Source organism: Epinephelus lanceolatus, chromosome 8 (assembly GCF_041903045.1).
Source record: "Epinephelus lanceolatus isolate andai-2023 chromosome 8, ASM4190304v1, whole genome shotgun sequence".
NCBI lineage: Eukaryota > Metazoa > Chordata > Actinopteri > Perciformes > Serranidae > Epinephelus > Epinephelus lanceolatus.
The window spans coordinates 19,472,703-19,487,019 of NC_135741.1; the positions used below are offsets into that span (position 1 = coordinate 19,472,703).

Sequence of the window (14,317 nt, forward strand, 5' to 3'; positions counted from 1 at the left end):
CAAATCCTGCAACATGCTACAGTATGATAGCCATAGGAACATGTGCAAGCTCATATTGCAGGAGTAGCTTGTGCTCTGTGCAGCATTGTGCTACCGAAGCTGCTGTGATAACTTTCCAGAGAAAGACAGGATCTCTTCATGATCAGTATGAACAGGAAGAACTATTACAGCAATACACAACCATTTTAATGTTCATATGGGCAGAGTATTGTGTCAGGAATCTATCCTGAACATAACCGCAGGCTTATTTTTTATTTCTTCTGCACTTTATTGATTGAGAATCTATTCCAGCATCATTGAGTCTTCGGAAAACAATGACATTTAAGTCACTGTAGCAAGGGGATTAATTTAGCAAGGATTAGCAGGATAATGTATTATATTTCCCACCCCTCGTAAATACAATATCTGGCTGTCGGCACAAAGGTGATTCACAAATAATTACTTTTTAAGGTTGGAAATGTGGTTGACTAAAGACACCCATCCTTAATTAAGCGTATCTAAAAAGTGCTTCAAAAGGAATATATTAGAGTGTGAGGTCTTTATGAAAAACAACAACTTGCCTGTGTCTGTCCAGAAGTAAAGTTTAGACAGAGTAAACTTGCTTTCATTAAACGCTTATTGTGGGCAAACTTCAAAAACAGGTGCAGTCATCACATCCATTATCCCTAACACCCCCACTACTCCAACCGTCATCAACATTGTTAGTAACATTTGTGTTTGGATTATGCCTCACTGGCATCATCGCTGCTTTACACCAGCTCATCACAAGTTGCAGTTTGACTGCCCTCAAAACACATGACCAAAGTAACCACGGTAACAGTCTCAACAACAAAGGGAGGCCCAGCCCAGGTCAACAAAGACTGGGATTCTCCTCAGGATGATTAGGTTACATAAATGATTAGTGCCTCAACACAAGACCTTCAGTCTGCCTCTGAAATGACTCGCAGCTCTCCATCGAAACAGGGGTACACTTCCACCCCCCCCCACCTCCCCTTCACTCAGCTCCACCATCTGTCTGTGGTCAAATATCCATACTCTCAGCCATGGGTCATCTTACAGACAACAGAATAAGACGATGAGACTAGGGTTACTACGTGTGTAGGGATCACCTCTTTGTTTGCCGTGTCATTCTACAGGGAGGCCAAACAGAAAGACAGAACTATAGTTATGGAACAGGAAGTTAGGTTGAAGGAAGCTGTGTTTAAGTACAATATCAGCAGACGATTGAGGAAGCCTAAAATCTGTGTGAAATTACAGTTACAGTTGAAGATGAATTGGAATGTATTATGAATTTCCTTATTTTCTGTCACATACAAATACTATTACATTGTCGGATATTCTTAACCGTGGCCAAAGTCTCAAATAATAAGGTAAACGTATGTATAAGTAATCCCTGTGAGCAAAAATTTCAGGCTTCATTCTATTCTAAATACTCTGTTTACTACATTTTTTTCAACTTTTGAGACAAGGTGCTTTATCTTTATCTGGTCATCTGTTCCAGGCTTGTTATACTGCAAGTGTTCCTAAATAATGTAGCCTATACTGCTAGCTAAACGCTAACATCAGGGAAACAAGTATTCTTGGTTTGCCATCTCTTCCTGATTTTGGATCATATTCCTGCTGGAACTGTTGAAAAGATTTTGGTTTAGAAACTTTCAGAAATGTCCCCTGGCTGCAAGTACACTGCTACATATAGCTACATGCTAACATCAGAGAAACAGTTAATCCTGGTTTGCTTATGTTTTTAAAGGGCCAGTGTGTAATATCTGGCATGGTTTATTGCCAATCTGAATCTGAATCTGAATATTCTACCCATTAATATGTTTATACAAGTGTATAATCGCTATAAAACAAAATTCGTTTGGTTTTCGTAGCCTTATAATTATGCTTATATATGTATACATATATATATATATATATATATATATATATAGCAAGGGCCTTGCTTTAGAGAGGTCGCCATCTTGCGCCGCCATGTATGCAAGGCAGACCGAGCGGACAATCCAGCCAGCCAGAGAACACGTTTCGCGTGTATAAATAAACCAACGAAGACAGCGGAAGGAAGGAAGAAGGAGGAGGAAACAGCAGAGTGTTAGTAGTTCGTTGATAGAGAGTAGTGAAAAGTTTTTTTAGTCATAAAGTTTGCGAATGGACCACACTCACCACGCAACAGGAGAGAATGAACCCGAACCGTCATCTGCGAGGAAAAGAAGATGCAACTTCATTCCTTGTGATGCACTCTCTGCGGCACTTTTCCTCCTGATGATATATCTCCCCAGCGATGGTAGCAGTAGCACCAAATCCCATTCTGTGCATTCAGCCTCTCTTCTCGCCCGCTCAGCATCAAACACATGGAGTTCCTCATCTGTATGCTCCGGCTCAAACAGGTATGGCTCTGGGTCTGTGTCCGCTACAAGAAACTCTTCAAAATCGCGTTCAGAGTCGTCCATTGCAGCTACTATAGTCCGGAGATATTGCTAGGCTAAATATACAGCTGAGCTCTGTTACCGGCTACGCTGTCAGTCAGTGTGCGGGCTGGAGATTGGTGGAGCAGAGAGGGGAGGGGGTCCCCACTCGATATGGTAAACGAGTATGTGTGTATGAAGTGTGTGTGTTACGCCAGAAGAGTCAGAGTTTGGGACGGAGTCTTTTACCCCCGGAGTGTTACCGGAGTTTTTGGAGTGCTCAAATAAACGGGCCTTTTTCCCGGACGCTCCTCTGGTCTCCTGCTCGTGAGGGATTCATTACAATATCGTAACATGATTTAGATTTCTAAATAAATATTCACCTTGTCGCTAGATAGACCTACTCCTGAAAAACTCGTGCGCAAGGCTTTTTGTCCCTACGAGGCCACCGTCACTTACCCGACGGGAGGGGTGAGTGAGTGAGCCCTGCAATCTAGAATTTGACCACTGATGTCACTGTTTTCAACCCAATTCACACACTGGCCCTTTAACTTTTCCTTGATTTTGGATCATTCTCCTGCTGGAACATCTGGTTTTGAAGATTTTGGTTTAGAAGCTTTTACTGGTGATCTTTCACAACAGAAAGTGCTACGTTAGTCATTCCCCAGCTGCAAGTATGCTGCTACCTGTAGCTACATGCTAACATCATGGAAACAAGTAATCCTGGTTTGCTGATGTTCTAAATTTCTCCCCAGTTTTGGATCATTTTCCTGCTGGAACTTCTGGTTTTGAAGATTTTGGTTTATAAGCTTTTACTGGTGAATTTTTATTGTAGAAAGTGCAGCTATATTAAGTTACAGACATTCACCTGGCTGCAAGTACACTGCTACATGTAGCTACATGCTAACATCAGAGAAACAGTTAATCCTGGTTGCTTATGTTTTTAATTTCTCCTTGATTTTGGATCATTCTCCTGCTGGAACATCTGGTTTTGAAGATTTTGGTTTATAAGCTTTTACTGGTGAATTTTTATTGTAGGCTGGCTGCAAGTACGCTGCTACATGTAGCTACATGCTAACATCAGGGAAACAGTTAATCCTGGTTTGCTGATGTTCTATATTTCTCTCCAATTCTGGATCATTTTCCTGCTGGAATTCCTGGTTTTGAAGATTTTGGTTTATAAGTTTTGCTGGTGATCTTTCACAACAAAAAGTGCTGCTATATTACGTTACATTCATTCCCCGTCAGCAAGTACGCTGCTACATGTAACTACATGCTAACATCAGGGAAACAACTAATCTTGGTTTGCTGATGTTCTATTTTTCTCCCTGGTTTCAGATCATTTTCCTGCTGGAACATGTCAGGTTCTGAAGTTTTGATTGGTGATTTTTCATAGTAGAAAGTGCAGCTACACTCTGTTACACTCATTCCCCCGGCTGCAATGATTGTGTAGAGACGCTGAGATATGAAAGACCTGAAAATGCTGACCAATCAGAGCAGACTGGGCTTTTCTGAGCTGGGTGCTTCAGCATACAGGCACTAAAAAGGAGCGTCTCAGACAGAAGTTGAATCCAGGTGGTCCAGCACAGGCAGTATGAGAAAAATAAAGTTAAACAACAAATAAACAATCAATATTAGAATAAATAAATTAGTTTAAGTTGTAATTCTCATATTTCAGGGAAGATATATTACTGCTATTACAGTTTATTATCATGTCAATTTTATTTAAATGGAGAGGGGAAGTGGATCAACTATATAGATATAAACAGAACCTCTGTTGTTTGCTATACACACTATACCATTGGAAAACATTAGAAGCACCTTTATCAAACACGACCTTATATAACTGGATGCGAATAGATCACTGAGTACACAATGTCTAGAATTACCCATACAGGAGTGGCTGTTTTATTGAAGGCAAAGGCCAAATCAATTATATCAATACTATTTAAATGTGTATTTAAAAAAAAAAAAGCTGGGTGTAACTCACCAACTCACCCCACACAAGTTATAGAATGTGTCATTGACTGAGTGAGTTCAGTGACTATTTGTAAAGGTGATCAAATAAAAAAATCTATTCACCTTCAACAGGAAACTCTTATAGTGTTTGCCTCTTTGTACCAAAATAAATATTACAATGCCTCAGCAGAGACTGGCTCGAACCATCTATTCAAAATTGATTCTCAGTAGATCTGTGCATAGCATGTTATCACATGATAGGACAGACTAATCTCTTGTTTTCTGCTATTGGCTACAACAGAATTATGAAAATCCACGAATCTAAACTGAATTGTCTTGAAAACACAGGGTAAAGTGATTTCCTCTGTAAGCTAGGTGCTCAGACCAAAGCAAGGACTTAGTGTCTCGTGTCTTCTGCAATCATAGGGAAAAGAATGTTTTAGATTTTACAGCCTCACAATCAAAACGGTTACGTAATCCGGGTCCCTTTCAGGGTGACGCTCAGTGTTCCTGCATATCCTAGTAAACCATATTTGGAGTTTACAGTACGTGTGTGTGTGTGTGTGTGTGTAATGGGGAATAGCGGGTAGGGTATCACACGGTCAATGAAAGGCTTTAAGAGGATTGCTTATGCCTCTGACTGACTCACAAGGTGCAATGAACTCCCACTCTATTGATGTTTAACTAAATTCCTTTGTTAATAGAGTATTTAGAGTCACATGTCCTTGGACTGTGCGCACACATTTACAACACAGGAATGTAGCACACTACCCCAGCAGGCAGATTTAGACATGAAAAGTCTAGACGGAAGCAGAAATGACAATTTTGACGTGTTTATTTAAATAATGGGGCATGTGTTGTTCTGACCTGTCAGCGGTAAAGAGCACGACAAATCTGACATTGTTTGAAGTTATTTACACGCGTCGTAATGACTTTCACTGAAGGGTCTCCTTTACAGTGTACAGATGTCCCAGACAAAGAGACAGTCCGTGGCTTTGTCCCAAATGACTGTAATGACTGTATCCTTGGGGATTTGTTGTCACCCCGATCATCATGGGAACACGGATGGCATGTTTCTGCGGTTGCCGTGACGATAAAAAGGAGTCAGTCCTGGATGGGAACAAGCCCTCAGGGAACCATGGCAACTGCAGTGAAAATGTCAAACACCAGACCTTAAGTGTTCCAGCCGGAGGAATTTCAGTGATTGAACTGCTGTGTATTCAGCTCGCCATGTTTTCCTTTCATGCCGAGTTCATACAGTTTTATATTTATGGCTAAAAACCTGGAGATGTTCCATTCTTTAAATGGCGTTACTGAAGTTAAATAGAGAGGCTGAAAAATGTATCACTACGTAGCATGCTTGTTTATTCACAATGGAATCTATCTGAGGCCGCTTGGCACCAAGTTAATATTTTACCCTGGCTATCCCCAGCCTCTGGAAACTTAGCCTTAAGAGGCTGGCTGGATTGAGCTAAATGGATGGATCAATTAAGCAGCAGAAGGAGGGTGGGAGGTGGGAGGAGGAGCGGGGGTAGCGTTACAGTGGGGACTAGAGATGGATGGCTTTAAGAGTGCCACAGAAGCTCTGCTTCACTACTACTACTGCATTACTACAAGCAAGGCATCAGCACGGAAGCAGCATGAGCACTACACACACATGATCACGTCTAATGCAAGACACCAACCTGTACTTTCCTACACCTACTGTAAATACAAACGTAGCCTCTCACCACAGCACTGCACGAACACAGACACCACTGTTACCAGAGCGAGTGGATCTGTGTCAGTCGGGCCAACTCTGTGCACTATGGTTACCTCAGACAATGCTATAAATTTGAATGCCTATAAACTTTATGAGATTTAAGAGAGGCTGTTTCAGTCCTACCAGTGATGTAAAAAAAACAAAAAAAAGAAACATATGAAATGTTCATTCACTCATTTAACATTCATTTATCCGACAGTACAGATTTCATTTAATCCATCTACAAGTCCTATGTATAGTAAATTAACCTACATGTCTTACCCCTTAACAAAGTTAATGATTTACCCACATTAAGTCAGCCAGACATGATAATCTAAGCTAAGGCTAGCCACATGTGGACTTTTTCATTTTCCTGTAATCAATGCAAAGCACCAAACTGCATAGCACCAAACATAATCTCTCTGATCTCGACAAGCTCCTTCCTTCTTCAATACCTCTCCACCTTGTGCGCCAGTTTTTACCCAAATTAGGATTCAAATGCTCCTGGGGAAAGGCAGTCACTTGTAAAATTGGAAAGTCGGCTTTGCAGGAAGTGGCTGCACAAACAAATATACATAAAAGAGGACGGACAATCACATGTGCACACTGACACACAGCGTGGTGGGTGTGACCAGAGGAAATGTAAAAAAACTGCTCTGGGAAAACACTGGGGGGAGGCCAGCATGGCCAGGAGTAGTGAAGGGAAAGAAAACAGCGCCATTAGGACTGAGAAAGTGATAGCACAGAGCAGGCCTGGAATATCTCTGTCATGACAGTGATAACACAGCACAAGCTTAAATCAAAGGTGCGGTCCTTGTGCTGTTCTCCACCAAGTAATCCCTTAAGGTAGGAAGATCGAGAGAGCATTCAGCATTTAATTATCAGACTATATGACAGGAAATTTGAGCACACGTACAACAGGTATACACATGACATCATTTAAATGTCAACGAGCCATAAGCTGTCAATAGGCTGAAGCTACAGAAAGCAGACCCAGAGCTTAAATGTCCTCAGCAAAGGAAGGACACACCTCTGCCTTATTATTCTGAGAGAATGCTACACAGGTGCCAGTGCTGTTGTGTCTCGCAAGAGACTGATTCAAGATATACTGCAATATAAATCATTTGTCCCATCCCTGATCCACACTTAGGTTTATTAAAGTTTTCACTGGGCATATTTCATCAGTTTTAAGCAAAGGACATACACTGTAGATACCCCAGAATACAACAGTGTTATAGCAAGCTGTAAAAGCAGGGTAGGGACACTTCAGTGGGATGTCTGGCAGTCAAAGGCTGATGTTCACATGGGTGTCACAGGTAGTTTATGTATTACTTATGTAAGCCATCCAATGTGTTAGCATTTTTATATTTTCTGATGTTAGTTTGACGCCAACATACTCGGCATACCACATAATTAACACTGGGTTTATCAATCTGCATTCAAAATGGCAGGCAGATTCTCAAAAGCCTGAAAATAAGGGCCGTACAAAATTGCACAGGGCAGCAGAGAGTGTGTTTATCATTAGTTATTCTCCGTGTAATACCTGCTGATGAGGCAGACCAACTCGAAGACATGACACCTGCAGATATGCAATTACTTCCTCGCTGTAAGAGTAGGAGGTGTGTTTACATCCAAAGGCTTTGGCTATCATTTGCTTCTGAGACATGTACTTACTGGCAGTCTGCGCCTCACTATGGTTCTGAGGAAAGGATGACAGGTAGACGAGGCATGTGTAGCTGTCAAGACACGAAGAAAGAGCTACAAAGGTAACGTAAGGTCGCCTCAAAGCCAAATTTCTACTTACTAAACACATAAAAACGTCTATATTGCTGTTAGCAACTGTTTTGTTGCAACTTGTCATGTCAAGGTGGCAACTGTCTAAGGATATCCTCAGCTCACCTTTGTACTGTTTGACAAAGTACGGTACGCATGAAACTATTTTAAAACCGCGCTAGATCTCTAACTTCCATCCTATCCATGTGTCTGCATTGCTTCACACCGTGAAGCAACCTGACAGACAGTACTGGCTGCCAGCCAGCAGGCCACACCTGGAAAGAAATCTGTTGCACGATATGAGACATTTACAGTATTACAGATAGATATACAAGAGCCTTACATCCACACACGTACACATATAGCCATTCAGATGAGAGGATGAGCCTGGTCTCCAGAGACAAAGGGAAGCACCTGGCTTCTTGTCTTACTTGCTCTCACCGGATATGGAGGGGTGTGTGTGTGTGTGTGTGTGTGTGTATCTGCGTTCGAACCTATAAATAGAGCCTGTGTCTTCCCTAGCCCTCGCTCCAGTGGGATTCTCTCATGTTTTAATTAAATAAACTGCTGCAATCAGACCCAGCTGTGCCCTGCATCCCCAGCCTGCATCAGTCAGCATCCATGCTCGGGGGCAACATAGAGGCTGGGGTGTCAGTGCATATGAGTACATGGAGACAGAGAAACCGAGAGAGAGACGTAAGCAGACGGGAGGAGAGAGAGAGGGAAATGGACTAAGCTGTGAAATTGGGGCATTCTGCACCAAAGCCACCTGGGTATCATAGGAAGCCCTGCTCAGGTGTTCTGGATGGGTTCCCCGATGTGCAAACCAGCAGAAGGAAAGGAGCTAGGCTCATCTCTTTCATCCTTCCCTATCCGCTTCCCCCCTCCTCTTGCCCTTTTCCATGTTTCTATTACTTTGTTTTACTCTGAATTATTCTACTAATTATTTGCAGTGTCCCCTCCTATATAATCTCCTTCAGTGAATCTGGTCACCTTCAAAGTGTGGCTGTCGTCATACAACGCTGTATCTAACACATCTGTGGCCAGAACTCCTCATTTGATGTGATCTGAAAAGACCCATGATGGGAGATTTTTGTTGTTAACTTAACAAATTCACATTTTATGCTTTATGTCAACAGGGAAAACTAGAATGATCATTCTCTTGCTAGGATATTTATGGTGCTACAGCACAGTATAGTAGGGCTGAGCAGCATATTATATCGATATCACGACATGAGACTAGATATCGTCTTTTGAAGGCACCAACAGTCAGCCCTATAGTATCGTCACAATATCCATTTTTAGGGTACTGTACTGGGTCAAAAATAATGTGATATTTGATCTTCTCCATATCATCCAGCCCTATATTACTATAATGTTTAAAATGATGTGAAGAGTCCACTCACTGGTAGTGAAGCCCACTCTGACAATGACCTCTATAGGGTAGACATGCAGTTTTGTAGTTTAAGTCACCTAATGGAAGTATATCATATTGATTTATGGACATTAGCTCAGGCTATGATCATGTGGAAGATGTCCTGGCTAGGCTGTAGTTTGTTTTCAATAACACTTAACAGGTGACCAACACAGCACCAAATACTTTTCAAACACCCTCAAAAAAATACTTCATTGTATGTGTCTGATGCTTGGATTATTCCTTGTCCAATAGGCCCGTGTTACCGAGAGGTCTGAGGGCTATTTCTGCACATAAACTTGATGTATTCTGTTGGGGATAGTTAAATCCACTGCTAATGCTGTGCTGTGGTTCAAAATGTTTTTGTTACCAGGCCGCATTTGCTGCTGTTTGTCTCTGTCTGACAAGCTGTGGCTCACTAGTGCATCTCTGACCACAGGATCTGAAACCCCAGCTAATGCCCATGCATCGATATCACAGCCAGTGAGTAAATCATACCACCTCATGCCAAAAAAATTGAAACTATTTCCTTTAAACACCATCCTCCAACCCCCACCTGCTTTTCCTGATTAGGCCTGCTGCTAGCTCTCTACCAGGCACCCCAAGTGTAAAAGACTTAACTGTAGCTTTTAGTAACAGCAGCAGAAGCTGCCTTGCTCCTGGTTACCATCTATAATTAATGGACTGGTGCTGCTGGTCCTTGTTGTGTTTCTGAACTAACCCTCCAGTAAACCACGTGGCCATTAGAGCCCTACAATAGTCAACACCCAGGAGGACGGACACGGCCAAGAGCAGCTCTCAGTCAGTTACCAGACACCATCAATACTTGAAAAATAGTGAACACGTGAATGACAGATTATTTTTATCCCGGTTGCTCAACGATTTATTTGTTTATTTGTTTCACATTTAGAGGAATCATTGCTCTCTGTTACGGAGACTTACGCAGGCTATTCCTGTCAGTAATGTGTCCTCCACATGAGAATTGATTTAATTATTGATTAAGTTGTCCACAGCAAGTAAAAAGCGTGAATGGGTCAATACCCATTTTGATGAGTAAGAAGGACCAGCTCTCTCTTTGGTGTTTTAGAAAGGCTGCACTAGTATGACAGAAACACTATTTCACTCACACAGTCACTCCAAAAAATGACAGGCTCTCATTTTTGACAGTGACAAGCCTGCTCCCATTGACTGTAAATGTGTTTTTACTTTCTTGTGTAAACTCAAATACTGTTCTATTGTATTTGTGCTCTGATAGATGATTCATGCCATGTAGTGGAATATTTTAAACGGAGCAGATACCACTTAACAATGTCTCAGGGAAGCCCAACCTTGCCAAGCACGCCTGTTCAGCAAGCACAACAGGATATCCAACCAATGGTGGCTTAAGCAGTATATAGAAAAAAGTTCCCAGTGGCCAATTTTAACTGTACCTTGTGTTTCCTCACATATTTCCTCGTGAATGTTCCCCACGATTGAAGAACATTAGCGAGCATGTTATTGCTGCACATTTGCACGCTCATCTAGTTTTTTACACCCACTCTGTGAAAAGCTATCACAAATCTGACTGGCACCGAGTCAAGGACAGAGTCAGGTGAAAGTCCCAATTTTACAATAAAAGCCATGCATCAAGATAAGCCGTGCCTGTTAAGCTACAATAAAGTGACTGATGTTTGGGCGTCACATGGGTGATAATGACCAAAATAGCAAGCATGAATGGCTGTAGGTGATAGGAAGAGTGAACCATAGCTTCGGCTGGGGAGGTCACCAAGAAAAGATGAGACTGAGACACTCAACAAGATTCTTGGTGACACACATGTGTGCACATTCAATGAAAGAGACAAAAGGTGATGGAAAAAAACAGTAGGGAGGGGATGATGATACATTGATGAATTAATGATAACAGGGATTCAGGACATGTGATATTACACAACTGCATGTGACATACAGGCAGTAAGGAGTGATTTGTTGTCAGTGATCTCTGCTCAGGTTGACTTCACTAATATTATTTAGGGCCTTTGAATCCATGACTCATGATGTGACCTTTACCCAGCCTTACAAACAGTCAGGCAGGGTGAGAGTTGTGAAACACACATGGTTCAAGTATTACTGTTTAATGACTGCCAATGAACCCTAAATCAAAACCAAAATACCATATTTTGTCCATGGTCCCAGTCGTCACAATAAGCATGATAATCATAGCTGTCAGGCCTACTAACATCAGCATGATTATGGTGGCCGTGATGCTCCTAAGTAGCACTATTATTACCATGGTCAGGTACATGGATATTATGGGATTGAGTTCCAGCATCCAGCTGAGTCTCATCATCGATTGGGCGAGATCAGGGCTCAGAAGAGGCGCATGGCCCCTTCGCTTGTCTACACTCCCAATCCGAGCTGTCACACATGACCTAACGGCCCATACACACAACCATCACTTCATCCTAACGTCTTTAAGTGTTGGAAATAACATCATCAGGTTTGTTTCCACTTACCGATTCCGGGGGCGGAGTAGATGAAATACAATGCGGAGGTGGACAGTGAAAAAAGGAATAAAAGCCCAAGGAATGACCTTCTCCGGATCCGCAAATGTGTCGGCATTATACAGGCAGCAAAAGCACACACAGGCACGTTTCCGTATCTTCAACGACGGATAGACCGGTTCCGATGTGTCCAGATGCCAGAGCCAGTGGTCCGCGGACAGCCTGGGTTAAATGAGCCGAGGGAGAGTGGCCGGTTTGCGGCAGCGATGAGGATCCAGGCGACTAGGAAGTCTTTCTATTTCCGCGGCAGGTCGAGAGCGCAGGAGAGGACCTCCAGTATTCAATCAAGACATTCAAATCCCATTCCTGACAGGATGGTTTCGGTTTGACTTGGTCCGATGTCGCAGCGGCTGGTAGCGATCGCGCAGTCGAACCTGGCCTGGTGTTGTTCAGTGAGAGACCATCATTTGGCTCGCACACTACGTCGGTGATGGTGTTTGGCCGCTCCTGCGCTTTGCCTGCCTGCCTACTAGCCCTATGAATGGGGCTGCCGCTCCGCAAAATGAGCAATACCTAAAGTGGGCGTTAACGGTGCCAGCAAAACAAGTACGTGCTCACAACGTTAACAACGTAACCTGGCGACCGAAGAAGGAACGTAACAGTTCGACAAACCGCCGCGACGTCTTCACAGCGTCGTGTCATATGGCATGATCATAAAGCTTATATTGACCAGAGTCACATTACATTGGGTCTGATTTATGGCTAAGTAAAGTATCACTTTCACTATAACTAGCTACAGTGTAAATGTAATGGAACCTGTTTTGTTGTTGTTCTTGTTTGTTTAATAAATAAACAGTAGCAGTAGTGCTCAGTGTTGGGAAGGTTATTTTGAGAAGGCAATAGGGTACAGATGACTAATTACCCTGTTAAAACTGTAACTAGGCTATTTGAATTACTTCATCAAAGTAATGTTACTTATTACATTTGATTACTTTTTCCAAGAGCAATTCCTGCACTGTGAAAAGATGCAAAGCAACCAAATGAATTTTATACTCTATAAGCTGTTTAAAATATATATATATATATATATATATATATATATATATATGTATATATATATATATATTTGGATGTAACCCCTTTGTTAATCGCCAACATTTTCATAAGTAACTGTAACAATATTAATAATTATGATAATGACTTTATAAAGGACACAGAGAAAGGTCCATGGCATAGGCCTACCACAAACAAATTTTAAAAAACAATCATCTCTGCACAAAAATATGATATAATAACTACATTATAACATCTCATAAAAATGGACAAAATTCAATAAACTGCACCCACAACAACAACAGATTACAATTACATTTATTTAATGTAATTTAATTATGTAACATTGAAGCACTGCAGTGTAGCGTAAGCATTTTAAAAAAAATCAGACTTGAAATATTCCACATTCTTTATACATTAATGTAATTATTCAATGTTTAGAGCCAGCATTGCAGTGTAGCGCCAGCTTTTCAAGAACCTTGAAATAATCCACATCCATCCATTTTCATCCACTTATCCTGGGCCAGGTCCCGGGGTCAGCAGGCCAAACAAAGCACCCCAGGCGTCCCTCTCCCCAGCAATGCTTACCAGCTCCTCCTGGGGGTCCCCAAGGTGTTCCCAGGCCAGATGAGATATGTACTCCCACATCCACATTATGAGTATCATTCAAATTTCAACTACATTCATACTAATTAAACCTATTCACACTTTTACAACTATTCCTACTACTTCACCGTCCTCTTACACACTTAAGCCTGCATTGCAGTGTCGCGTCAGCTTTTCAAACAACCTTAAAATATTCCACATTATTCATACATTAATGGTATTATTCAACATTTAAAGTGAGCATTGCAGTATAGCGTCAGCTATTCAGCATGCAGCATTCACACCCGCAGTTTCTTCAGAAATTGCATTCTGTAGTTTAATTATGTAACCCTGTTACTACCAAATACGATCATGAAATCAGCATTAAGGTTATAAGGTACAGTTTTATTGAAACTATTTTATTCTTGTATGCAAGGGCGTGGGTTTTTATTTGAACACTGGGGGACACACATATGAAACAGAGAGTTTGGGCATCCTCAGGCAGACAATTTGGAGCACTGAACACTTAATTTCCTGCATTCTGGTGATTCTTGTTCACCAATTTGTGCCTTTTCTGCATCATAATTATGGTCTTAATGCCTTTAATTTTGTTCAAATAAAAGTCAAAAGTCTGACATGTCTCCTGCGTCCCCCCTGAAGTCTACACCTATGTATGTATGTGTGTGGTTCTATTGTGTCATACTGAGGGGTGTTTCAAATATTTTATCTTCCCCAATTCAACTACAGCCTCCAAAATAACTGTAAAGCTAAATCAACATCTCTAAAACAGTTTCAGTAAAAGAAATTAACTCTAACCTTCATTTTTATTGGATTTATAGCATATACAGTATTTATAGTAGGACTGTTGTATGTGCCTGCATCAAGTATATGCTATAAATCCAATAGT

At 41.6% G+C, this 14,317-nt stretch overlaps 1 protein-coding gene across 1 annotated transcript in view; it reads right to left on the reverse strand.

Moving 5' to 3' along the window:
- The window catches only part of b4galt5 (UDP-Gal:betaGlcNAc beta 1,4- galactosyltransferase, polypeptide 5), a 42,168-nt gene extending 29,811 nt beyond the window's left edge, over positions 1-12,357 (reverse strand). Inside the window, exon 1 of the mRNA XM_033629273.2 lies at positions 11,785-12,357. Within this exon, the coding sequence (XP_033485164.1) occupies positions 11,785-11,890 (106 nt within the window). The 5' untranslated portion in view covers positions 11,891-12,357. The remainder of the gene's footprint in view (positions 1-11,784) is intronic.
- Positions 12,358-14,317: the final 1,960 nt, after the last annotated feature.